This window comes from Rutilus rutilus (assembly GCF_951802725.1).
Source record: "Rutilus rutilus genome assembly, chromosome: 1".
NCBI classification, from domain to species: domain Eukaryota; kingdom Metazoa; phylum Chordata; class Actinopteri; order Cypriniformes; family Leuciscidae; genus Rutilus; species Rutilus rutilus.
Window position 1 is genome coordinate 78,217,264 of NC_140209.1, and position 25,511 is coordinate 78,242,774.

The window sequence follows — 25,511 nt, forward strand, 5'->3', positions numbered from 1 at the left end:
GATATGACACTACATATCATAGCGATGATAAAAAGTGTGAATTGATGGAACTTTTCCTAAATGGTTTACATAGATGGGCCTATTTGTGGGGTAAGCAAATATCCGTGCAGCTTTTAGTGGGCAGGAATTACTGGAACGTTGGAGTGGAAAAACAAACACTGATGAATGATACTCCACAAACATCTTCAGCTTTTAGTTTTATTGTAGGCCAACATAAAAAATAATATTAAAAAATGAATCTAAATTAAGTCTAATTTTTAATTTTAGATACACTTTCTAATTTTAATAAACTTATAGAAACAAATAAACTTTATATAAAATAAACATAAAATTACTTAAAAAGCATTGGACTACCTGCAAAAAAACCCTGCTGAGTGCTGCTGCTATCACTCGATTGGTTTGTGACGTTGGCGTCAAGCCGTCAACTGTCAATGTCAACTGTCAACACAATGCCCTCGTCAAGGTGCCCTCAACTCTGTATTTTGTGTGTTTTTTCTCCTTGTGGTTGTGTTGCAGGTCTGCATTAAATCAAAATGATATTCACTTGTCTAATGCAACAGCTAATACCTCTGTGTTGTCAGAATTGAGAAGGAAAATACTGACCATTCAGTCTTTGATATCATTCATATTCTGCTAATTTTGGGGAAATTTAGAGCTAAATTGTCTTAGGTTATATCTAAATATCAAACATGTGATAAAGATTTGAGTCAGCTTTATCTATTTAAAGGAACATTCATAAGAAATTGTTTCATGAGCTAATAGGAAGTCACGTGAAAAATCCTGACCTTTTACTCCTCCTTAAGCTCCATAAATATTGGGTAGACTCCGCATCATGTAAGCGTTTTCAACAAGACAAGATTCAACATGAGTAACCAGGTAAGTCCATATTTTTCATTTTATTTGCTTTATTTTTTCTTGTTCTCCGTGCCAAAATTTAAAATAATAATTATAAAATTCAAAAGAGAAACTATTTAACAAAAGAAAAGTATGGACAGCTTCAGCTTATCAATATATATTATACATTTTCATAAAACAATAAATGTATAAAGTTAAAAAATAATCATTTCATATACAGTGGAATATATATCTACTTTTAGAAAAAGTTTCTTTAACCTTTATTTATTTATTAGCTATATTTAAAATTAAAATTATCCGATGTTCAGATTGTCTCTACATTATACAGGACATTTTTTTTATGGTTGACCTAGTAGTAATAAGTAAATATATATATTTTTTCCTGCTGAAAGAATGCATAAAGAAGAAAGCTAAAATATTAATTGTGATGAATGAATCATTAATTGTGATGATGAATGTTGCCTCACTGTTTATTTTTGCTGTCTATAGATTGTAACACACGGCACATGAAACATGATGGAGGATGATGTAGAAATTGCCATTGTTGGCATTGGATGCCATTTTCCTGGAGGTAGGCTAACATTATTTTCATTATTTGTTCATGCTATGATTTTGGCCTTAATAGTATTTACACTGTATGTTCTCTATTTTAGGCGAGGGACTTGAAAACTTCTGGCGAGTCCTCCTTCATGGAGAGAACTGTACAGTTCAGATCCCGGACGACAGGTTTAAGCTCTCTCAATGGTACGACCCAGACGAGAGTAAGGCCGGGAAGACGCACACGGCTAAAGCAGCGCTCATCGATGGGTACGTCTTCAGTTCATGTGCCCTCATAACAAGATCTCATGACTTTCTAATGTACAGTCATTCGCCCCAACCAGTTTATATGATTCACACCAAGCGTTTTCAACATGATGCCAAGACAGTGAAGATGTTGGATGTAGAATATCTCAAACGGTGTTGCCATGGTGAGGGATTAAAGTAGGTAACAGGAAGAGTCTCATATCTTCTCAACAATTATACATCTTTTATTATGATATAAAACAATACAAATATTAGAAATAAGAACTTTTTTTTTCAATTAAAGTATGTGTAAGTCAGTGTTAATTTTAAATTCTGATTTAGTTTTAGTCTTAGTCTTTCATCTGAATTTAATTTTAGTCAACGAAATACAACAAGATTTTAATGATCTACAGTATACATAAATCAAGTAAAATTCTGTTGACTAAAATCTTTTACAATAAAAGTTTAGTTAAATTGTAATTGTTAATTTTGAATTTCTCTAAAATGTTCAGTCTGTCCCGAATAGAGTTCTCGTTCTCTTTTTAGAGTTGTCACTCTTATTCAGATCTACATGTCTGCTCTCCTCTTTCTCCCAGATGTTTGCATTTGAGCGTTTATGAGACGTGCAGCGCATGCCAACTCGTGGGTAGATCAGCACGTTACAGTTTAAATGTGCTCATCTACCTCAAACGCAGGACTTAATTCTGACGGGATCTCTTTCCAAATCGTCCCTACCAAACATTTTCATCTAGTTTTTATGTGTTGATGAAAATGTCAAAAAAAATTTGTCATAGTTTTAGTCATTTAAAACTGGATTTATTTAGTTATCGTCTCGTTTTCATCTGTAAAAAAATGGCAGATTAGTGCTATCTGGTAGAAATGAATAAAACAAATAAATTAAAAAAATGTCATACATACTATAACAGCATTTTAAACAGGGCTGAGAAAACGCTCATAAAAACATTATTCAGGCATCATTACATTTCGTAGGTAATAGCATTGTGGATGTATATTTCGACAATATAAAAGTCTAAAATCTGTCACAGTGTAGATTTTTATTTATTAAATTATTGAAATGTAATTTGTATTTAAATGCATTTAAGATTAATATTTTTGTATTAACACATATGTCATGTGTTATATGTCTGCCATGTACAAAATACATACAATACTTTCTGCCAGTCAACCTGTTTATCAGGGTACTGATCTTGTGCATTAACTAGTTCAGACACGCCTCTGCCCTCAGTGTGGAAAAGCGTGAATCGATGGAACTTTTCCTAAATGGTTTACATAGATGGGCCTGTTTGTGGGGAAAGCAAAGTTCCCTTTCATCCTGGGAACTCCAACGTGTCGTCGGGGGAGTTCCCTGACGAATTGGGATCACGCTAGGGAGACCAATTGCCTAGGAGTGAATTAAAACGAGCCAATGAAATTGGCATGCAGGATTTGCATTCCGCAGCCCGCCTACCAGCGCGCCTGAAGATCGCGTCCTTTTCAGGATGACATTTCACTCATGTGTTTCTGGATGCGATCGTTTCCTGTCCTCATATGACGGCCACGTTCATTGTTTCACATGCCTAATCAGTGTGTTGAAGCTGCGTTCGTGGGTGGTTCATGTTCTCTCAAGAGTGCATGACCACGTTGGCACGTTGTTCGTCTCCCCTTTTTAAAGGCTCGAGCCGCTCAGCTTGCCGTGTGCCGTCGAGCGCCGGTTGACAGCGGGGGTTGTCACGGCAACCCAGTGCGCGTCATTCGCCGCTCAAGATGCGCGGTCATGATCAAGACTCGCATGCCTCTATGAGGTGAGTCCCTTTGCTTATTTCCCGATCTAGATTCTCTTCTGGTGTACCAGAGGAGGGCTACTTTGGCAAATAACATTGGTGATCTGAGGGTTACAGTGAGCACGAACCACTCACTCCTCTAGCGCATCGCAAACATGCTGAGACTGTGTTCGTGGGTGGTTTTTGCTTTCTTATGAGAGCATGACCACATCGGCACGTTGTTCGTCTTGCCTGAGGGCTTGAACGCTCAGCGAGCCGTGTGCCGGCGATGGCCACGTTCACTGTCTTGCATGCCTGGTTGACGGCCATGATCGCTGTTTCACATGCCTAATCAGTGTGTTGAGACTGCGTTCGTGGGTGGTTTATGTTCTCTCATGAGTGCATGACCACGTCGGCACGTTGTTTGTCTCCCCTTTCTCGCAAAGGCTTGAGCCGCTCAGCGTGCCGTGTGCCGTCGAGGCTTTGAATGGGATTTTGGTCCTTCTCATGAAGGACCAATCATTTCATTTGGGGCCCCAGGGGAGGACAGATGTCGATCGCTACATCGGAGAGAGGGCTGTTATACTCTGAAAATGATGCTGAGTTCCTACTGTAATGGTGTGTTCTCATGCTGAAGATTCAGACTTGACAGCCACACTTCCTGGGTCTAAAGTGCCTAGATGTGTGTGAAAAATTTTGGCAGAATGGAAGCATTTTGGTGCCAATATGGCAAGCCAAACATGCCTAAATCTGCTGAAGTTTTTCCTCTCTCACTACCCCTGCACATTCAGTGCATGTGGGTAGTTCTGATTCGGGGTGGAGCTGTGCTTAGTGACTGACCGTGATTAGTCACAGCGCTGGCCCTCAGTCAGACGATGTCTACACTGGTGGTCCAGAAGCGCTTCAAAACCGCCCGCTCGGAGTTCGTTTCCCCCCGCAAAGGGTAAGGGAAACGATCCTGAGAGGAGCGACCCGGAGTATGTGATGTCTGCTCTTCGGGTGTGTGTGTCATCACCACTCCTTCCCCCGGGCGAGGGCCGGGTGGAGAATTTAATTTCTGTTCCGTCGCTGGTCATCCAGTCAGCGGTACCCAAATTTGAGCAGTCCACTTCCTCTCAGTCACTCACGGGCCCCCAGTGCTCAGATGACAGCGAGGGCTTCGGCCTTGTCACTCTCGTCTCTCGCTGGGTGAGGAGGTGGGAACCAGGACTCGATGCCCCCGGGCCTCGCTCCTCGTTTCCCCTCACGGTCGAGTCTGGCAGACCAGTAAGACCAGTCTCCTCCGTCCGAGAGGGTCAGAATGGCAGTGGTGATCGCCCACGATCGGCGCCACTCTCGTTCCCCTCTCTCCAGCTCGCTGATAGCAGTGACACAGCCTCGGCTGCGTCGCTCCTGTCTGCAGCTGGGCCCGGAGGCGCAGAGACCAGGTCACGAGGAGTCAGGGCCTCGTTCCTCGTCTGTCCCCCTCCCCTCGCCACCGGGCAGCCCGCAGCAGAATGCCCACGGGCCTTCTCTGCCGTCTGCCCACAGGTGGAAGCAGGTTGGTGTCAAGTTAAAACGCCCAGACCCCGCTCTCGGTCGTTACAATGCCACCAGAGCTGGGTCCCTGTCTTCCACCTCGCTGCCCCTCCGCGGGTACGCCGGTGGTTCGGGTGGGTTTGTTAGGACGGTATCTGGAAGCCTGGCTAGCGCTTCCGGGTCCGTCCCGTTGGCTCATCCGCACCATTCGGTTCGGCTATGCAATTCAGTTTGCACGCTGGCCTCCCAAGTTCAGGGGCGTCCACTGCACCCGTGTGCAGTCAGTGGGTGCCCCTGTCTTGCGGAAAGAGATTGATCTCCTGCTGGCGAAGGACGCGATCGAGCCGGTCCCTCCTGCCGAGATGAGGTCCGGGTTTAAAAGCCCATACTTCATTGTACCCAAGAAAGGCGGTGGGTTACGGCCAATCCTGGACCTGCAAGTTTTGAATCGGGCCCTGCACAAACTCCCGTTCAAAATGCTCACGCAGAAGCGCATTTTCGAATGCATCCGTCCCCAGGATTGGTTTGCAGCGATCGGCCTGAAGGACGTGTACTTTGACATCTCAATTCTTCCTCGACACAGACCGTTTCTATGGTTTGCGTTTGAGGGTCGTGCGTATCAGTACAAAGTCCAACCCTTCGGGCTGGCCCTGTCGCCTCGTGTCTTCATGTAAGTCGCGGAGGCGGCTATTGTTCCCATGAGAGAACAAGGCGTTTGCATTCTCAACTATCTCGACGACTGGCTCATTCTAGCTCACTCGCGAGATGTGTTGTGCGATCACAGGGACATGGTGCCCCGTCACCTCAGTCAGTTGGGGCTTCAGGTCAACTGGGACAAGAGCAAACTCTGCCCCATGCAGAGGATCTCTTATCTCAGTATGGAACTGGACTCGGTCGCCCAGACTGCGCGCCTCACAGAGGAGCGCGTCCAGTCAGTGCTCACCTGCCTCAACTCCTTTCGAGGCAGGACAGCGGTTCCACTGAAACAGTTTTCAGAGGCTCCTGGGGCATATGGCAGCCGCAGCCGCAGTAACGCCGCTCGGCTTGTTACATATGAGACCGCTTCAGCACTGGCTTCACGATCGAGTCCCGAGGTGGGCGTGGCAGAACGGTATGCTCCGGGTCAAAGTTACCCCGCGCTGCCGCCGAACCTTCTTCCCATGGTCGGACCCTGTGTCTCTACGGGCCGAGTGCCCCTAGTCCAGGTTTCCAGGCATGCTTTGGTGTTCACGGATGCCTCTGCCATGGGTTGGAGGGCCAGGTACAACGGGCATGCAGTCTTGGGTCTGTGGACGGGGCCCCAGCTGCATTGGCACATCAACTGCCTGGAGTTGCAAGCAGTACGTCTAGCTTTGTGTCGCCTCAAGGGGTTTCTCAGACACAAGCAGTACTGGTCCGAACGGACAGCACTGCGACCGTTGCGTACATCAACCATCAAGGTGGTCTACGCTCCCGTCGTATGTCGCGACTCGCCTCCCACCTCCTCCTATGGAGTCAGAAGCATCTGAGGTCGCTTCATGCCAGTCATCTTTCAGGGGAGCTCTACCGTGTGGCAGACGAACTCTCACGGTTGCCTCCCCTGCCTGGACAATGGCGACTCCATCCCCAGTCGGTCCAGCTGATTTGGAGTGTCTTCGGAGTCGCACAGGTAGACCTGTTGCTTCTCCGGACACTACCCATTGTCAGTGGTTTTACTCCCTGACCGAGGGGATCCTCGACACGGACGCCCTGGCTCACAGCTGGCCCCGGGACCTGCGCAAGTATGCGTTTCCCCCAGTGAGCCTTCTTGCACAGACTCTGTGCAAGGTCAGGGAGAACGAGGAGCAGGACCTGTTAGTGGCGCCGTGTTGGCCCACCAGGACTTGGTTCACAGAACTCATGCTCCTCGCGACAGCCCTCCTTGGCCGGTTCCTCTGAGGAAGGACCTTCTTTCTCAGAGATGGGGCACTCTATGGCACCCGCGTCCAGACCTCTGGAAAACTCCTTGTCTGGTCCCTGAACGGGACGCGGAGGTTCTAGATGGCCTGCCACAGGCACTGGTAGATACCATCACTTCCGCTAGAGCCCCCTCTACGAGGCGCCTCTATGCGTTGAAGTGGAACCTGTTCGTCGATTGGTGTTCCTCCCGTCAGGAGGACCCCCGAACTTGCCCGATCAGAGTCGTGCTTTCTTTCCTGCAAGATGGGTTGGAGCGAAGGCTGTCTCCCTCCACCCTCAAAGTTTATGTCGCTGTAATAGCAGCGCATCACATCAGATTCCTTAAGGGTGCTAGGAGGTTAAATCCACCTCGTGTTTTGCACTCTGTACTCTCTTGGGACCTAGCTCTGGTTCTTAGAGCTCTTCAAAGTCCTCCCCTTGAGCCCTTGTCAACAGTTGAGTTGAATATCCTGTCCATTAAGACAGCGCTCCTGTTGGCATTGGCTTCTTTCAAGAGGGTCGGGGATCTGCAAGCTTTTTCGGTCGACGAATCGTGCCTAGAGTTCGGGCCGGGCCTTTCTCATGTTGTATTGAGACCCCGGCTCGGATATGTGCCAAGCTTCCTACCACTCCCTTCGTGGACCAGGTAGTGAACCTGCAAGCGCTGCCCCAGGAGGAGGCAGACCCAGCCCTAGCTTTTCTCTGTCGTGTCCGCGCACTGCGGGTTTATATTGACAGAATGCAAAGATTCAGAACCTCAGATCAGCTCTTTTTCTGTTACGGAGGCCTGCAGAAGGGGAAGGCTATCTCCAAGCAGGGGTTAGCTCACTGGTTAGTGGATGCTATCACCCGAGCATATGAGTCTCTGGGTGAGCCTTGTCCTCCCAGGTTGCGGGCTCACTCTACTAGAGGTGTTGCCGCTTCCTGGGCTTTGGCTCAAGGCGCCTCGCTGACAGACATCTGTAGAGCTGCGGGCTGGACGACACCGAACACATTTGCTAGGTTCTATAGCCTGCGTGTGGAACCTGTTTCCTCCCGAGTACTCGCTACGGCCAGTGGTGCAAGTGAATAGGTTGTGTCGGCTTGCTACGCCATTCCGTGCCTCGGTCGGATACGTGCGACTTTTGCTCCGTTGGCGCCCTACGTCGGTGAGCCTCGTGAGTTCCTCCATCACCCCTCCGGTGCCAGGCGTGGCGGACCGCCTGGCGCCAGGTCTGCTACCTCTAGTAGGAGTTGCTAGTAGACTGGGTGTCCGCAGCGTTCCCCCCCCCCCCCCCCGGGGGTCAGGGCACGCTTTCCCAGTGTTATCCAAATCCACTGTGCGGGTCTTGCGGAACAGCAGTGTGATTCCATAGCTAGCTCCCGCAACTAATTCAAGAAACTGCTGCAGGGTAGCTTAGCTGGGCGCTGGAAGGGGCCAGCACCATGGCGTTTTACTTGGGATCCCAATTCGTCAGGGAACTCCCCCGACGACACGTTGGAGTTCCCAGGACGAAAGGGAAGGTCTCGGTTACGTATGTAACCCTCGTTCCCTGAGTACAGGGAACGGAGACGTGTCGTCCCGTCGCCATGTTGCTGTACCTTCGCAGAGGACTGGACACTGTTCGGCTCCTCAGCGAAAAGCACTATGATGCGTTGCTTCCGCCTTTTTATACCCGCGCTGCTAGGCGCGGAATGCAAATCCTGCATGCCAATTTCATTGGCTCGTTTTAATTCACTCGTAGGCAATTGGTCTCCCTAGCGTGATCCCAGTTCGTCAGGGAACTCCCCCGACGACACGTCTCCGTTCCCTGTACTCAGGGAACGAGGGTTACATACGTAACCGAGACGTTATCCGTGCAGCTTTTAGTGGGCAGGAATTACTGGAACGCTGGAGTGGAAAAAGAAGCACTGATGAATGATACTCCACAAACATCTTCAGCTTTTAGTTTTATTGTTCATAAAAAAAGAATAATAAAAAAGGGGTAGTTTAGGGGTAGGACAATATTAATTTACAGTTTTTTTCAATTGCTAAGAAGTGTTTGCCAATTCTTAAAATACTTTTTCTCAACTCTTAACACAGCAACACACCTATATCACACAGTTAGCCAAATAGTAGATGTTCTGCCCAAAACCAAATTTTCTTAAATAAGTACAAACCCGTTTCAAAATCGAATAATTCGATAATTCGAGTCAAAACTCTAGCACTCGTTTTCTATCCAACATGAACACATAGTAAATCATAGCGCAATGACTGTCAAAATACTAACAGTTGGTAGCATCACAAACACTGCATTACTTGTCATGTTTCAGTTCTATCTGTATAGATCAGACATATGAAATCCTTTTTTTTTATTCATTCAGCTGTGTATGTGTGAATACATGGTGCATTAGTAGTAAGTGACAGCATTGCTGCAGGAAAGGCTTTATTAGCAATATGAATTACAATACTTTGTTTACTGTAATACAGTAAATAGCAACTGCACTGATAGCCCTCATAAAATGCATGACTTACCTGTTGGTTTGTTGAAAAATCTGGATAATGGAAGCAACGGTTGACAATCTGAGATTAGGCTGGACTCTTTCACCAGCCTTTCTCAATGATAGACCGTGGTTTATCACATGGTCTATGATGGTGGCTCTGATTTCATCCATGACAACAGCTCTTACTCTCCTCTGAACAGCAGCACACATTCTTACTCCTCTCCCCCTACCTCTCCTTCTCCCTTGTCTTGGTCCAAATAGTCCTCTCCCTCGTCCAGACATTTTCTTTCTTTTTCTGCTTCTCTGTTGTTCTGTGTTGCTTTGAACAAAACTAATCCAAAGAGTGACTTTATATTGTGTATGTCCATGTAATGGAAAGTCTTTAACACCTGGCTATGTCTCTGTTTGAGATTGGAATCAGCTATTTCTTACTGTAATGATCAGTAATTTAAAAATGCTTATCAACTGTTCTATTTGATATATATATAAATATATATACATCAGTGGGGATTTCTTTAAGACTGCAAGGGAAGCTCGGCTTCCCCTATAATGTCAAAAAAATTAATGATCAAATATGTACTATTGTGTTAACATTTTATTGACAAAAAATGCGTTAGAAAACGTTAATCTCAAAGACGAGTTCGTTCAGAATCAGCTACATACAGCAGGTCGGCTGACTCGATCTCCTTCTCATATTTTCCCGTAGCGTCACAGACAGTGCATTTCCCTGTTGAAGCCCAGCGTCCATTGACTTCAATGGGGCTGCTCTGAACCGTTTTTTTCAGCGCTTCGAAACTAGACGGTCATTGGATAAATGCTGCGGTTATGTCCCGCCCACGGACGCTCAGCGTCTCTGGGGGTGAATGAGGAGTGGGCTGGCCCGGACTCCGGGCTTCCGCATGATGATTGGAGGGGCTGCATCTCATTTTGATTGACAGCGATTTCATACAATAAAAAGTCGCTGCCGCTGAAGCTATTCGAGCTCAGTCCCATCGCGGATTTTTCAAGTGATAGTCATAAGATAAACTGCTGCTACCTCTTTCTTGGTATTTGCTTGTCGAAATTGCTAGCCATTTTTCATAATACATTTCACACAATTATACATGTATACCTTTATTATATTATTACTTATCCTATTATATTTTTTGTAGTATTATTAGTAATAATTAAAACAATAATTATTAAAATAATAAAAAAATAGCCTATATATTATTATTATTATTATTATACTTTATTATATTGTTATTTATACCTTTATTATATTATTACATTTATACAATTATACCTAACTCTGCTGGCCATTGAGAGGACACACTGGTCAAGTCACTGGAAAAGACACCTTGTTGGAACGATATAGGGTCACAGAGCATTTTCTTGAAAAGGAACATTGGGCAGAATATACGTATAAATAAATGGACAATTTTTATGATGTAGGCCGAAAATGAGCTTCCCCTCTTTGAAAGACCAGCAGCCGCCACTGATATACATATATATATATATATATATATATATATATATATATATATATATAGAGAGAGAGAGAGAGAGAGAGAGAGAGAGAGAGATTTTTTAGAGAATTCATCCATTTCTTAAAGGAGAACTCCGGTAAATTTTAACATTGAGCTAATTTTTTTGTACATTTGGAGTGCTGTCAATACAGAGAACAACGACAAAAATCGGTGTTGCCTACACTGAGTTATTCTATTTTTAAAATTTGCACCCTGGTTGACTTCACTGGGGCAAGTTTTAAACCTGCTTTTAGCCTCTTAACATCCTTGATGTGTCATTACAAGTGCACAGAAAATGTGAGTGATTCTGAACACGAGTGAATCTGACTGCAGTAGATGTGAAAGATATGAATAAAAATTATGTTATTTAAGCCAGCGCAAATACCTGTTTACATCCTGTTTTTCGGTTGAAGTCCAAAGTAATCGATTGCCGAGTTCACGCGCGTGATCATAGGTAACTAATGCGCTGGCTTAAATAGCATCATTTTTATTCATATCTTTCACATCTACTGCAGTCAGATTCACTCGTGTTCACTCTGAAGGAATCACTCACATGACCTGTGCACTTGTAATGACACATCAAGGATGTTAAGAGGCTAAAAGCAGGTTTAGTACTTGCCCCATTGAAGTCAACAGGGTGCAAATTTTAAAAATAGAATAACTCGGTGTAGGCAACACAGATTTTTGTCGTTGTTCTCTGTATTGACAGCACTCCAAATGTACAAAAAAATGAGCTCAATGTTAAAATTGACCGGAGTTCTCCTTTAAGCCATGCCTGAAAAACCTATGAAACTTTGCTGTGAAAAACTTAAAGGACAAGTTCGGTATTTTACACTTAAAGCCCTGTTTACAGATCGTTTCTGATGAAAAAGAACGGTTAAGATTAAAATTTGGACACATGCTGCTGTCCAGAGAATTTTAGGTTTATTTCGTTTATTTCATGCGTTTTATGAAGGATTGTTCCAGTGCCCATAGGCTGCCATTGTGTAGGTGGGGTGGGGGGTGGCGAAAGAAACCTAAAATTCTCGGGACAGCAGCATGTGTCCAAATTTTAATCTTAACCGTTCTATTTCATCAGAAACGATCTGTTAACAGGGCTTTAAGTGTAAAATACCGAACTTGTCCTTTAATGTATGTAGTGCTTGGGCTTGGGTGTAACTGAGGGGCTCTATAGTGCCACCAAATGCAGGCTGTGGTCGGGATGTAGTTTCTCCGATATGTGCACTCAGTGTTCATTTGGTTTTATCTGACTGTGAACTTGATAACTTTAGTATTTTCGGGAAAAATTAAATCTTCTCCGGGTCAAAATGATCTGAACACAACCTGAGGGTTAATAATTAAATTATTACTTTATAACATGCAGTTTCAACTCTCAAATCTTTGTTTGTTTCATTGTTATACAGTAGGGCTGTCAATCTTCCTTTATAATACTATTCGAATTCCATTCCTTATTTTATTTAATATTCGAATAATATTCGAATATTAAATGCTAAAATTCATCCTATTATTAATATTTACGACATTACACAGTCTTATGGATCGTCAATGCGTGATGTTGATCGGGCTCATATCTTCACAGATAAACCGTCAGTTTGTCTGATATTGCCTTTTGGCGGATAGCTGGTAAGCCCCGTGATGAGGAGAGAGGCAGAAAATAAGTAATTCTTGCCTGGTTTAGCACGGCGGTTCCTCGGACAGATCGCCTAGCTTGTCAGGTTGTAAGTTGTCATAAAAAAATAACGTATATTTTTCTCTCCGTTTTGGCCTTCCGTCCACAATGAGACGGCGTTTTTATTAATGAAAACGCACTCCAAAGTGGATACATTTGAAAACGCCGTTTTCGAGTTGTAGTGTGGACTGTGAATCAAATTGTTGATCTCCGTTTCCGTGGAGACTTTCCTCTCCGCGATTTTTGACAGTTGTTATGACGATACAGCGTGGATAACGTGCACGATTCAAAAACTTTATTGTTTATCAGACGAGTCAAAGCATTTAATTTTCACATGCGTGTGCCAAGGCGGCGAGAAAGGCAAGATTGCATTTAAAAAAAATATATAAATAAAAAAACAATATTCGAATAGGAACTTCAGCATTCGAATATTATTGATTTTTTTAATATTCAAATTATATTCAAATTTCGGAATTCGTTCCAACAGCCCTATTATACAGTAAATGTCAATAGCCCTTGTTTTGATTTTTCATGTTTGTTATAAGCTTATTTGGAAATTACCATAGATGTAGTATTTCATCCTTACTGTTAATTGACACCAGCCACACTTACGTTTCAATTGCGGCAATTGCTGCTGTTTTGCAAAATGTCCCTTTGCGCCACCTGGGGGTCATTTCGTGAATGATATTGAAATGCGAAATAATTTTTGCCGCGGTGACTTTTGCCCCAGTGGCTAGTGTGGCGGTAATAGGCATTTTGGTTGACTACCTACTGTATATATATATATATATATATATATATATATATAATTCATTAATTCACACTACTTTTTCTCTGTGTCTGATTCAAAGCGGGCAGATTGTTTGATCTGACAAGCAGTAATTGACTAAAATAACTGTCAGTTTTACCCTTCCAGTCAAATATTGCACTGAATACATAAATAACAGCTTTAAAGGAGTTGTATGTAAATTTATGACTGTCCTAAAGCACAAAAATACAATAATATGGTTGAAGATATTCATAAAAACATTGTAAGTGAACATACTTTAACTTTTTGCGCCATGCAGTTCCTTGCCTCCATGTTGTGCATAAAATGCATAAAAATGTAATGCACAGCTAGCCTTGTATTATCCCTTGTTTAATTAAAAGGTACCAGAAATACAGGAAATAGCATCTACACCAGCAAAACATTTCTGGGGGCACACAAACACACACACACACATACACACACACACACACACACACACACACACACACACACACACACACACACACATTTTTTTGCTTCTGACACCCATGCTTTCATGCTATTTTTTTAGGTTTAGGGTTGTTGTTAGGATTAATGTGGGTTAGGGTTAGGGTTAGGGTTAGGGTTGATGTTAGGGTTGATGTGGGTTTCTCCCATACAGTGAAAGTCAGTGAGGTTCAATGTTGTTAGGAGCGCACTAACTTTTAAAGTATCATCATGTTCCTCTGAAGAAAATAAGTCATACAGGTTTGGAATAACATCACGTGAGGATGAGTGATGATGGAATTGTCCTTTTTAGGTGAACTCTCTGTAGGATCTGAACTCCAAAAGCAATAACCCCATCATCATTTACCTTTTATTCTCTGTAGCTTGAATGAGTTTGACAACAAGTTCTTCGGCATCACTAATGCTGAAACAATCACCATGGACCCTCAGCACAAACTTCTGTTGCAGTGCACCTACAGGGCCCTAGAGGATGCTGGGATACCAATGGAAAAGGCCAGTGGAGCGCACAGGAGTATTTTTGGGTAATATATGAGCTAATATAAGATGCATTAAAAAAAGTTTCTTTTGGTGTCTTTAATCCCAGTGAAAAAAGTGTATGCACTAACTGCATGGGAAGTACCTTCGGAGCAACCTCTGGTTAAGATTCATTGCTAAATAGCACATACATTTTCTCAGTTTTTCCCGCTATTCAAAAGAGGGATCTAACTTGTCCTGACCTCAATATGTGCACTTGTGCTTTAACTCATTTGTGTCACAGCACAAACAGCACACAAGGTGTCCACAGCTAAGGGCTGGTGACATAAATGTTGCTTGTCCGAGCCCTGCAACTATTGTTGCTTTGAGCAAAACACTTAACCTTAGGTTGCCTTGTAATAGGAATACAGTAAGTGACTATAGACAAAAGCATATCGCCAGCAAACTTGTCTAACATGTTTTTTGTTTGCTTGTTTTTCAGGACTCATGAACAGAGACTTTGAGCTGGCAAATGTGAGGAATAATATGAAATACATAGACCACACCACAGGCACTGGCTCTGCAATGAGCATAGCTGCCAACCGCATCTCATACATCTTCAACTTCACTGGACCCTCACTGACCATTGACTGTGCCTGCTCCTCATCCCTCGTCGCCCTCCACTTAGCTTGTCAAGCCATAAAACAAGGTAGTCTTCAAAAATATATGTATGTTAACCATGTGGATCCATATACGGTATAGGCCTATTGTATCTGTACTAATATACAGTGCTGCGGAAATGACATTAGATGCTTCATGTTTTAAGTATGTTTTGCTTTTGAATTAATCAGGCTCTTCCTATCCCCCTAAGTTGTGTGGTTATCTGTATTCAACAGGAGATTGTGACATGGCCTTGTGTGGCGGTGTGACCTGTATATTGGAGCCGACCGTTTTTGTGACTCTCTCCAAGGCAAAAATGATCTCCTCTGATGGAACGAGTAAACCTTTCAGCAGCAAAGCAGACGGATATGGCAGAGGTGAAGGATGCGGGGTCGTTTTATTAAAGCCTCTGAAAAAAGTAAGTAAAAAGATTGTCTCATATAAACACAACACAATGACAGCAATGTTCCTAATGATAAACTACTGCAAGAAACACCCATATGTTGTCTGTATTTTGACAGGCTTTTGAAGACCATGATCATATTTGGGGTATCATCAGCAAAACTGCAGTAAATCAAGATGGCCACACCGTTAGTCCAATCACCAAACCATCCATGGTACAGCAGGAGGAGTTGCTCAGAAAAATCTACTCAACAGAGACTAATCTGACTAATGTTCAGTACATTGAGGCTCATGGGACTGGGACTCCAATTGGAGATCCAATAGAGGCAGGTAGCATCTCAAAAGTCATTGCCAAAGCAAGACCTCAAAAGTCAGGGCCACTCATCATTGGTTCTGTTAAAGGCAATATTGGACACACAGAATCTGCCGCAGGTGTTGCAGGGCTCATAAAGGTTGTTTTGATGATGCATCATGAAACCATAGTGCCATCATTGTTCTACTCCATGGAAAACTCTAGCATAGACACTGAATCTCTCAATATCAAAATCCCAACCACAGCAGAAAAATGGATCAGTGACCGCAGATCAGGGAGGTGTGCAGGAATCAATAACTTTGGGTTTGGTGGAACAAATGCACATGCAATTGTCAGACAATATGTGCAGTCAGAAAAGCCAAAAGCTCAGCTGAGAAGCAAATCCCATCAGTATTTTGTGGTCTCTGCAGCCTCCGAAAAATCCATGAAAAATATAATTAAAGATACGGCAGAACAGATCAGCAAAGGGAAAATATCAGATCTACAGTCTTTACTGTACACATCTGCATGTAGAAGAAGTCACTTGAAACACAAATACAGGAAAGTATTTCAAATATCATCATTGGAAGATCTGCAAGTGAAACTGACTGCTGCTGTGGAGAAAAAGATTGTACCGTCAAAGACAGACTCCAAGCTAGTTTTTGTGTTTTGCGGCAATGGTGTTACATATCAGGGTATGTGCAAGCAGCTCCTAAAACAAGAGCCAGTTTTTAGAGTGGAAATCTTGAAGATTGAAGCTCTGTTGCAAAGCCATAGAAGTTTGAATCTAAAAGAGATGCTGGAAAGTGAATCTGATCGAGGTTTGAATCTGATACAGATGCTGGAAAGTGAATCTGAGAAAATTACAGAGCTATCTGATCCAAAGATTGTCCAGCCTCTTCTGTTTGCTATTCAGGTTGCTGTTGTCAAACTCCTGAAACACTGGGGCATCAGTCCTGATGCTGTTTTGGGGCACTCTATTGGAGAAGTCGCTGCAGCTCATTGTTCTGGTTTGCTGTCACTTGAAGATGCAGTGAAAGTCATCCACTATCGCAGTTCTCTACAAAGCACTGTGACAGGAGGGAAGATGCTGGTAGTCAGTAATATGGCTGTTTCTGAAATTTTGAAAATTCTACCATCTTATTCAGGAAGGGTTTGTCTGGCTGCTTATAACAGCCCTCAGTCTTGCACCCTCTCAGGAGATGCGGATGACATTGACAGGCTGCAACAGAATTTGAGCAACTCAGCCAGAGGAAAAGATTTGTTCCTTCGCATTTTAGATGTACCTGCAGCATACCACAGTCACAAGATGGATCCTATTTTATCCAAAGTGGAACAGAGTATAGGCTCATTGCAGGCACATAATTTGGAGACAGAATTGTTCTCAACAGTGACAGGTGTTAGTTTGTGTTCCTCAGATTTTATTACTGGTGAATATTGGGCAAAGAATATCAGAGAGCCAGTTGAATTTGAGCAAGCTGTAAGGTCTGCAGCTAAAAACAATAGGAGTGTGATATTTGTTGAAATTGGTCCAAGAAGATCTTTGCAGAGGTACATCACTGAGACTCTGGGAAATGACTTCACTGTGATTCCCTCAGTGCAGCCTGATAAAGATCACGAGACCATGCTTACTGTTGTTTCCAAACTGTTTGAGCTTGGGATCAAAGTAGACTGGGAAGCGTTCTACAAGGGTTTTGAGGCTGAACCAGTTCCCTACCCACGATACCAGTTTGATGATGTGAAGAGAGATGTCTTCCCTTCATATATGCAGTTGATCAGTCCTACTAGCAACCATCCAGTAGTTACACAAATGGGTACAGACAGTTCAGTGTTCAGCTGTGATTTATCTTCTGAATCAGTGGCCTTTCTGCAGCACCACAAGCACAGTGGGGTTGCCATCATTCCTGGGGCATTTTATGCAGAGTTAGGTTTGGCAACTTACATGGCATATGCAAAGCCTAAAGTCCCACTTAGTTCTCTGCAGCTCAGCATAACATTCCAGAGTCCATTCGTTTTCACCCAGAATGCCCCAGATATAAAAGTTCAGCTGCATCATTCTGACCAGGCTGATAACACATGTAACTTCAAAATACACTCTACTTCTGCAGTCTATGCGTTTGGCACAGTAGAAGCAAAACCAGGTAGATGTCCTGAAGAACAGTTCATTTCATTAGACTGTATTTCCAAAAGATGCACATCCCACTTGACGACTGAAGAACTCTACAATCATCTAAGTCAAACAGGATTTGAGTATGAATCTGTCTTCAGAAATAATGCAGATGTTTATTGTGGGGAAGAATTTAGTGAGGCTATATCTATTGTGAAGATCTCAAAGGAATTACTGCCTCAATTACATGACTATCACCTTCACCCTGTGGTCTTGGATTATTTCATGCAAATTGTTCCTGCAACTGTAGGGGTCGAATCAACAAGACCTCAATTTCCTGCACAAATAGAAAGCCTGACTGTTTTTGAACCATTGCAAGAGGAGATGGTTGTTTATTTGAGAGCAGTACATGTGGGAGAAGATGATTTTGACATTTGTGGCTGCTTAGCCAATAAACAGGGTAGGGTGTTGGTTGAACTCAGGCATGTGAAGATCAGAATGCTAGGAAGTCGTTCTCAAGTAGTCGAGGAGTACTTCTTTCACAACAATTTCAGTATCATCTCTGAAGTTGCCAGATTTGATACACCAATTAAGGCACTGGTCTTTTCTGACCAGGTAGGAATTTCTGAAGCTTTGCAACAGTACTTGGACCCAACATCTAGATATGTGTCATCTTCAAACAGTAACACACTGTTAGAAGATGGAGTTGAACTTCTTTTGTCAAAACTGAACATTTCAAATGTAAAGAAAAACTTCCAGGAAATTTTGTTCATGTGGGGTGATGCAGACCTATCCTCTCTTGAATCAGAGAAGGTCTTGGACAGTATGGCAGGGTGTTGTGAGATTTTCAGAAAGATTGTCGGATATCTCAAATCACTTAATTTCCCAGGTGATATCCGAGTAATAACCTATAGGTGCTCTGAGAGCTTAGTGGAGCACATAAACCCTGGGTTTGTTCTGTCAGGCATGACAAGAGCATGTGCAGCTGAGTTGCCAGAACTTTCCTTCCAGCTGATTGACATGGGCTCTGATACTTTTGAAGACATCGAAGCTTTGGTTCAGGTCCTCAGGTCTTACCCCTGTAACAAATATCCAGAGCTAGTAGTGAAGGAGGGCAAAATTCTCAAGCCTGAAATCAACCACATACCTTTGCCAACCATGACAATCTCTTCAAGAAACGTCCACATGTTGCAAAATGAAGACTTCATTTTGCAAACATCTGACCCATATATAATGACAAATCTCTCAGCGACAAATATGGATAATCATACTGAACTGAATCAAGGAAAACACGTTGAGCTTCACCTCAGTAAAATCTGTGTTCATTCATCAGATTACTTTCCAGTCAGCATTTCTGACCTGAATCATGGTAAGACATTGTACTGGAACAAGCACACAACTGAAAACCATAAGCTCTTGGCTCTTGACTTCAGTGGCACTGTCACAGCTGTGGGTAAAGATGTCAGCAAATTTAAAGTCGGTGATCATGTTGTGTCTTGTTTCCCTGTGGCTGCCACATCTAAAGTAGTTCTCCCAGCAGCTGTTTGCTGCAAAGCAAAAAGGCTTTCATTCCTGAAAGACGTGCCTTGTGTCTCTTATATGGTACTGGCTTGGCAGATCCTGCATGAGGCTTTACCCAAGGCTAAACAGCAAAGGAAACTGGGTATTTTCTCCACTGTTCCTGACTCAGCTCTGATGAATGTGTTAATTACTATTGCAAACAGATTAGGTTGGAATGTCAGAGTGAGCTCACAGGCTGATCAGCTGTTTTGTAATTTTAGTGAGGTTGTGGGAGCTGTTCTTCTACCTCCTTATAATGTAAAAACCGTTGAAATAGCTAGCAGTGTTAGAGGCATCAAAGACATTGTGTTTGTCTGTGACAACCAGGCAGATTTCCCATTGAATTTAAAGACATTCAGTACAAATGAGGAGGTCTTCTTCCATGTTCTTTTCATGTCCCAAATAATGCAGAAACGGTCTCTGCAGACACAAATGCCACAAATCTACCGTTGGCTGAAATCCTTGGATTTGGACAGAAAGTTATTGTCTTTAAACGCAACAGTTGTTCAAAGAGTGAAATCTCAAGACACTGATCTTCTGTCTGTAAAAGAATCTAAGTCATACTTCAGATGCCAGATCATACCCATTATCATCCTGAACAGTGAAGACAAGCACCAGCTGTCTGACATTCCAGTAATGCCCAAACACAGTCTATTCAAGAAAAATGCTGTCTATATTGTCACAGGGGGTCTAACAGGGTTGGGCTTTGAGACAGTAAAGTTCATTGCTCAGAAAGGAGGAGGGAACATTGTCATTCTGTCTAGAAGTAATCCAAACCCTCAGATGCAACAAGAGATAAGTCAGGTCAGTCGCCATTGGGGTAATGTCATTAAGTCTCTGCCATGTGATGTTTCTGTATCTGAGAAAGTGGACCAGACAATTGTAAACATTGGAAAACTATTTCCATCAAGTCCCATCAAAGGGGTGTTTCACAGTGCGGTTGTCCTGCATGATGGGCTGATTGAACGTCTTGACAAATCTCTTTATGAGAAAGTCATGAGGCCAAAAGTAAACGGAGTGATTAACCTTCACCGTGCTACCATACAGTGCAATCTGGATTACTTTGTGTGCTATTCCTCTGTCTCTGCCTTCATTGGGAATGCCTCACAAACTAATTATGCTGCGGCTAATACATTCATGGACACTTTCTGTCAGTATCGCAGAAACATTGGGCTTTCTGGACAGTCCATTAATTGGGGGGCTTTGAATCTTGGCCTTCTTCTGAACAAAGTCCATATCCAAAGATTTCTGGAGGCAAAGGGAATCATGCTTTTGGAGATTCCAGAAATCCATGAAAGTCTTGAGCAGTGCCTCTTGATCAACAAACCTCAACAGGTTGTATGCAGATTCAATTTAAAAAACAACTGGAATAACATCCTCAGTCAGAACAAATCACTGAAGGTACGCTTGTTCAAAATAGGAGAGGAAGCCATCATTAAAGCTGGAGTGTTCATATCTAGACCTGAACAACCCATGACATCATCCTCACCACGTGATCATCTGAGGTTCATGATTAGCGAAATGACTGGTGTTGAGATGGATGAGCTGAATGATGATGTTCATCTTTTTGATTTAGGCATTGACTCAATGTTAGCCATGACTCTGCAGAATGTTCTCTTCAGTGATAGAGGTGTGAATGTCCCTCTAGTGACTCTTCTGGATCCAAATAGCACACTGGCAACTGTTATCAAAGTCCTGGAGGAGAATTGTGTTGACGAATATCAGAGTGAAGATGAGAGAAATTCCACATACTTATAATGGTGATTTGCATTGAAGGGGATGGATTGGAATCCACTGCTGCTTCAATGTATATGTAATGAGTGATTATCATCAAGGTATTAATCAATATTTTTCCTTCTAAATATCACATGAGTTGAATGACTTCTCTGGAGATTTTATTTTGTTATTGAAGTTACTAGTGTGATTACTGACATGTTATTTTCATGTATTCTTTTTAATGTCAGTATTTGATATTTGAATGTAATAACAGTGCTTGCTCATTTAGCCCGGCTTCCAGAAATTAAATAGGGACTATTTGTGTTTGTGTTTGTCTTCAACATGTTCAAACAAATAGGGGTCATTGAAGCCAATAGTTTAAGGGACCATTTCTTTGTTAAAGCCTTAGCTTAAAGTTAGAATAAAATGTAGCTCTCCTTGAGAAAGAACGCATTATCTTGATGTTTTGAGAATACTCTCCTGTTTATAGTTAGAGCCTGGCAAAATCCAACCTTGGAAAAGATGTGTGTCGGGTGTATGTACTAGTCTTTCTGCTTACAGGTTAAGGAACCACTGGCATTGTTGGAGATTGACTGAGTTGTTGTTCGGGACATGCTGGCACCCAGCAACCCAAATCTGAGACATGGAAGGTCATGACGTGCCTAACTTCAGGGTCCGAGTTTCAGCTGCATAATCTATGGAGATATGCTTCTGTCTATCTGTATATGTGTGGAAAATTACTATGTTTATCAATTTCTTAGCCAATGAGAATCATTCAACCTGTAAGCAATGATGTAGCTTAGACCTTGGAAATGGTATAACTGCTTTGATCTGTGTAACTGTAAGCGAGGTTACGGCCTACGAACTCCTGTATGAGTCTTGAAGCTGAACTTCTGCTGATGAAACTGCAAACTATCTTCAGTAAAACTTTTCTTCAATTTTTTTATAATTCTGACTCCGGGACTTCTTTCAAACATCTGGTCCTTGGGTCCTAGACTGTTAACCCCTAACAGTATTTCTCCACAGCAGTCTTTTTGAAGCCTCAAAACAAATAATATTGTTTTAGGAAATTCATGAACTTTTGAAATGAAATGGGTGCTTTGTTTTGAAATGCATGTTTTGTACTACAGTACTTGATTAAACAATCCACCTTTCTGAATAAGGTATTCAGCAGATTTTCCAAAATTACAACTACATTTCACCAAACTCTGTTGTTTCTGGGTGGCATATTTCAGGATACCTGCATCCTCTGTATTAACAGTAGGCCAACATATCATTATGATAAATTAGGTTATGTTGACTGTGGACTTAACATTGTTCATCTTTGTTTTACACCATAAAAATTGATAACCTGAAATTGTTACCGTAAGGAGCTATTTTTATCTGATTCAATCCAAAATAATTAGTTTTGCTCGTATATATTTATATATTTTTTTGTTTGTTTTTTGTTAGGTTGATTCAGTGATGTTAAATAATATCTTTGACTTGAATTAATGCACCAATTTTACAGTGTAATTTATGTTTTGTTCATCAGGTCACACTAGGTATAAATGAGAAACAAACTTCTTCTAGAGAGCTTTCTGTGTCTATTTTACTGTACTTGAAACCTAACCTGTTTGTGTGGCACATACTGACATGCTTATTCTTTTCTTCAGCATATTGAGACAATCTATTATATTCAAAAACAATCTATTCTGGCTAAAGAAATCATGATGAAGGCATTTTTAAGTTTGGTCTGAGGTAACAACAAAGACTAAATATAGTTGTATGAAAATAATTTTAAATTAATGAAGATATCTAATAGTATCAGTAAGATTCTAATGTCTTTCTTAAATTTCTTTATTACCTTTAATTACTAAATGGTTTAGTCCAAGTAGGAGGGGTTAAAATACCATTTGCACTCTATTGGAAAAGCTTTGTTTTTCACTTTTTGGAATAAACACTGAACTTTTGACTTCTTCATCACGTCACTTCATTTTTACGCCTCCATGTGCCGGTACACTCAGAGCAGTGGTGCTGCTACTGCTTGAAACATCTTTGGGGCCTCTTTGTGGTAGTTGGCACACCCCTGTCTCTGTTACACCACCCTGTAAAGCAGATTTATAACTAATTCTTTTGTGAGATTAAGGAAGCAGTTAAAAGCTTCTGATTGGGAAGAAATAACACCTGAAATGATGACTTCTGGTGAATATTGTGGAAACTAATTGATACATTTAGATAAATATATTTCATACATTATAGAATATTATAATACAACTTATTAGGCCTATATATTTATAGAATAGCAAAGTAGGCCTAATCAATATACAAGACTGAACCACATAGATGTGAAATATAAAGGCTATCATGATCATTTTGCCAACAATGAACCATGGATTTGTTTAGTTTATAATACTTTTTATTTTTAACTTAAACAAATACATTCAAACAAACATACATTCATCATATAACATTCAAAACTCATCGGCTTAGACTGCATTTGAAGAAAAATAAACACAACAGTTTTCTGTAGCCTTGGGCGAACTTTTTCAATAGAATTAGACTTCTAGAATGTTCTTTCCAGTGCAAAAAATTATATTTTTAATTTAATTAGACAACATTTTATGGAAGTGTAGCGCAAATATCTTTATATAGGCCTTATACTTCCATTATAGTTAAATTTCTTTCCAGTGCAAAACAATACATAAAAAAAAACAGCTAATAAAGAAAATATAAAATATTGCACTCAAATACTGCATTCAAGCAACACAACACCTGTATGTATATTTTTGTGCTCTTTTCTTTTTCGCCGGCTGCTCGGAAGTAGTCATTTTTACATTTCCCGCTGTTGTCACTTGTCGTCATCGTTGCTACGATACGTGACTCACAATGACTGAAACGACCAATTAAAAGGTCATTCTCTGATGATGTTCCAAGATGTTACAAACAGGACAAGACTTTTGTGTGTCAAATACGGGACGATTCCGTATTATACGGAACGGTTGGCAACCCTACTTCTGATTTCTAGTTTCTTTTTGTATATAAATATTAAAGCTGCATTCTGCAAGTCTGGCAGATTGAGGGGACTTAGCCAAAATGTTTAATGTTTACAACTCTCATGCCCCTCCCCAACTCCCAAAGAGCACCCTCCCATCGAGTTCATGCTCGCCAGTGCGTTTGCACCAGATTTTCGGTGAATGCGCCTGTCTCATCAGCATCGATCAACACAATGGAGTACTCACAGGTATGCAGCCCTGGCTAATCTACCCATATATGTGACCTGTCACGGAAACCAGGGACACAAGTCGGCAGCTCAACTTTCGAGCAAAATGAGAAAGAAGCGTTTTTTTTTTTCAAAATTGGTGATTTTCGTTTTTTTGCAGAATCTGTTAGTTGAGATCACGAAGAAGCCTCTGCAATATATAGAACCGCCAACTTATCTAACATGTTTCTTAATGGTCCAGTGGTAGAGCTTTCACCAGCCATGTCAGAGGGTCTGAGTTCAGACCCGCCATTGTATAGGTTTTTTTTTTCGTATAGTTTTTTTCTCTCATCAAAACGATTATGTTCAGCAGTGGTTGTATATCAAGCAGGGACACGCAAACGTTTGCATTATGTTTTGTGATATTAAACAGAACGAATAGAGAGTATACGCAACGGATTGAAGCGTGCGTCGAGTGAAGACAATGGGGTGTGTGCGCAAGCCACACGAGAAAACACTGCATCTGCGCCACTGATCGCCGCGGCAACGAGCACTTTGATCACTTGATTTAAAAAAACACATTTCAGCTAGTATCTTATTTAAAAAACGAACGAAATGAATGCTATAGCCTACTAATAGCCTACTCATACTATATATATACATATCACATAGCACATCCTGTTTTTGATTTGAACTGTCTAGAGTTTATCTTATTTTTTATTCAGTGTACACAAGAGTTGCCTATACAGTTTTATCGGTAGACGCTAAGAGACATTTATTTATATATTACCTGCAAACTTTATTTTTTATTTTTTACTTGATGGCACATTTTCCTGGCCTTTCTGCTCCCCCCGTGCTTACAGCTTTACAGGGGGGTATGGCTTATCTAAATGAGATGTAAATGAGCCCTATTGTCACTTCCAGCAGGAGAAAGGTGAGAATCTTCAGACGCTGTTTTCTCCCCTTTGTGCGTTTTTGAGTGCCTACCTTTAAATGGCCATAACTTCTCCAAATATTATCAGATTTCCTTGTGTTACACATCGTTGGAAAGCTTGGAGACTACACTTTCAGAATATGTGAATAACTCAAAATGCCCCAGAACCGACATGTGTCCCTACTTTCCGTGACTGGTCACATATAGCAATTGCTAATGTCATTTATACTCTAAATAAGCTTATTTGATTTGTTAGAGATTTGAGATCGAGACACAATTTTCGGATGAAGACTATGTCCCCCCGGCCGTTTCTACACTCCAGCGGATGGATCAAGGTAATAGCCAGAGCCGCGGAGTTGCTGCTGTAGGGAGCGGTGGACCAGGCAGACAGCAGACGCCCAAGCAGGATATACTTATATATACCTGAGGATGTGACTCGGGTCGATCGTTTGCGCTAAATCATGTATGCTACTTTTAT

The 25,511-nt window shown here is 42.0% G+C and overlaps 1 protein-coding gene across 1 annotated transcript; it reads left to right on the forward strand.

The window, feature by feature from the left end:
• The first annotated feature begins 848 nt into the window (after window positions 1-848).
• LOC311275702 (phenolphthiocerol/phthiocerol polyketide synthase subunit C-like) lies at window positions 849-21,085 on the forward strand. Its single transcript, XM_084384891.1, is given in 8 exon segments — window positions 849-876; window positions 1,345-1,426; window positions 1,509-1,662; window positions 14,091-14,228; window positions 14,230-14,249; window positions 14,684-14,890; window positions 15,078-15,259; window positions 15,363-21,085. Coding segments are annotated over 7 exon segments (6,357 nt in total). The 5' UTR covers window positions 849-876; window positions 1,345-1,368; the 3' UTR covers window positions 20,961-21,085.
• Window positions 21,086-25,511: the final 4,426 nt, after the last annotated feature.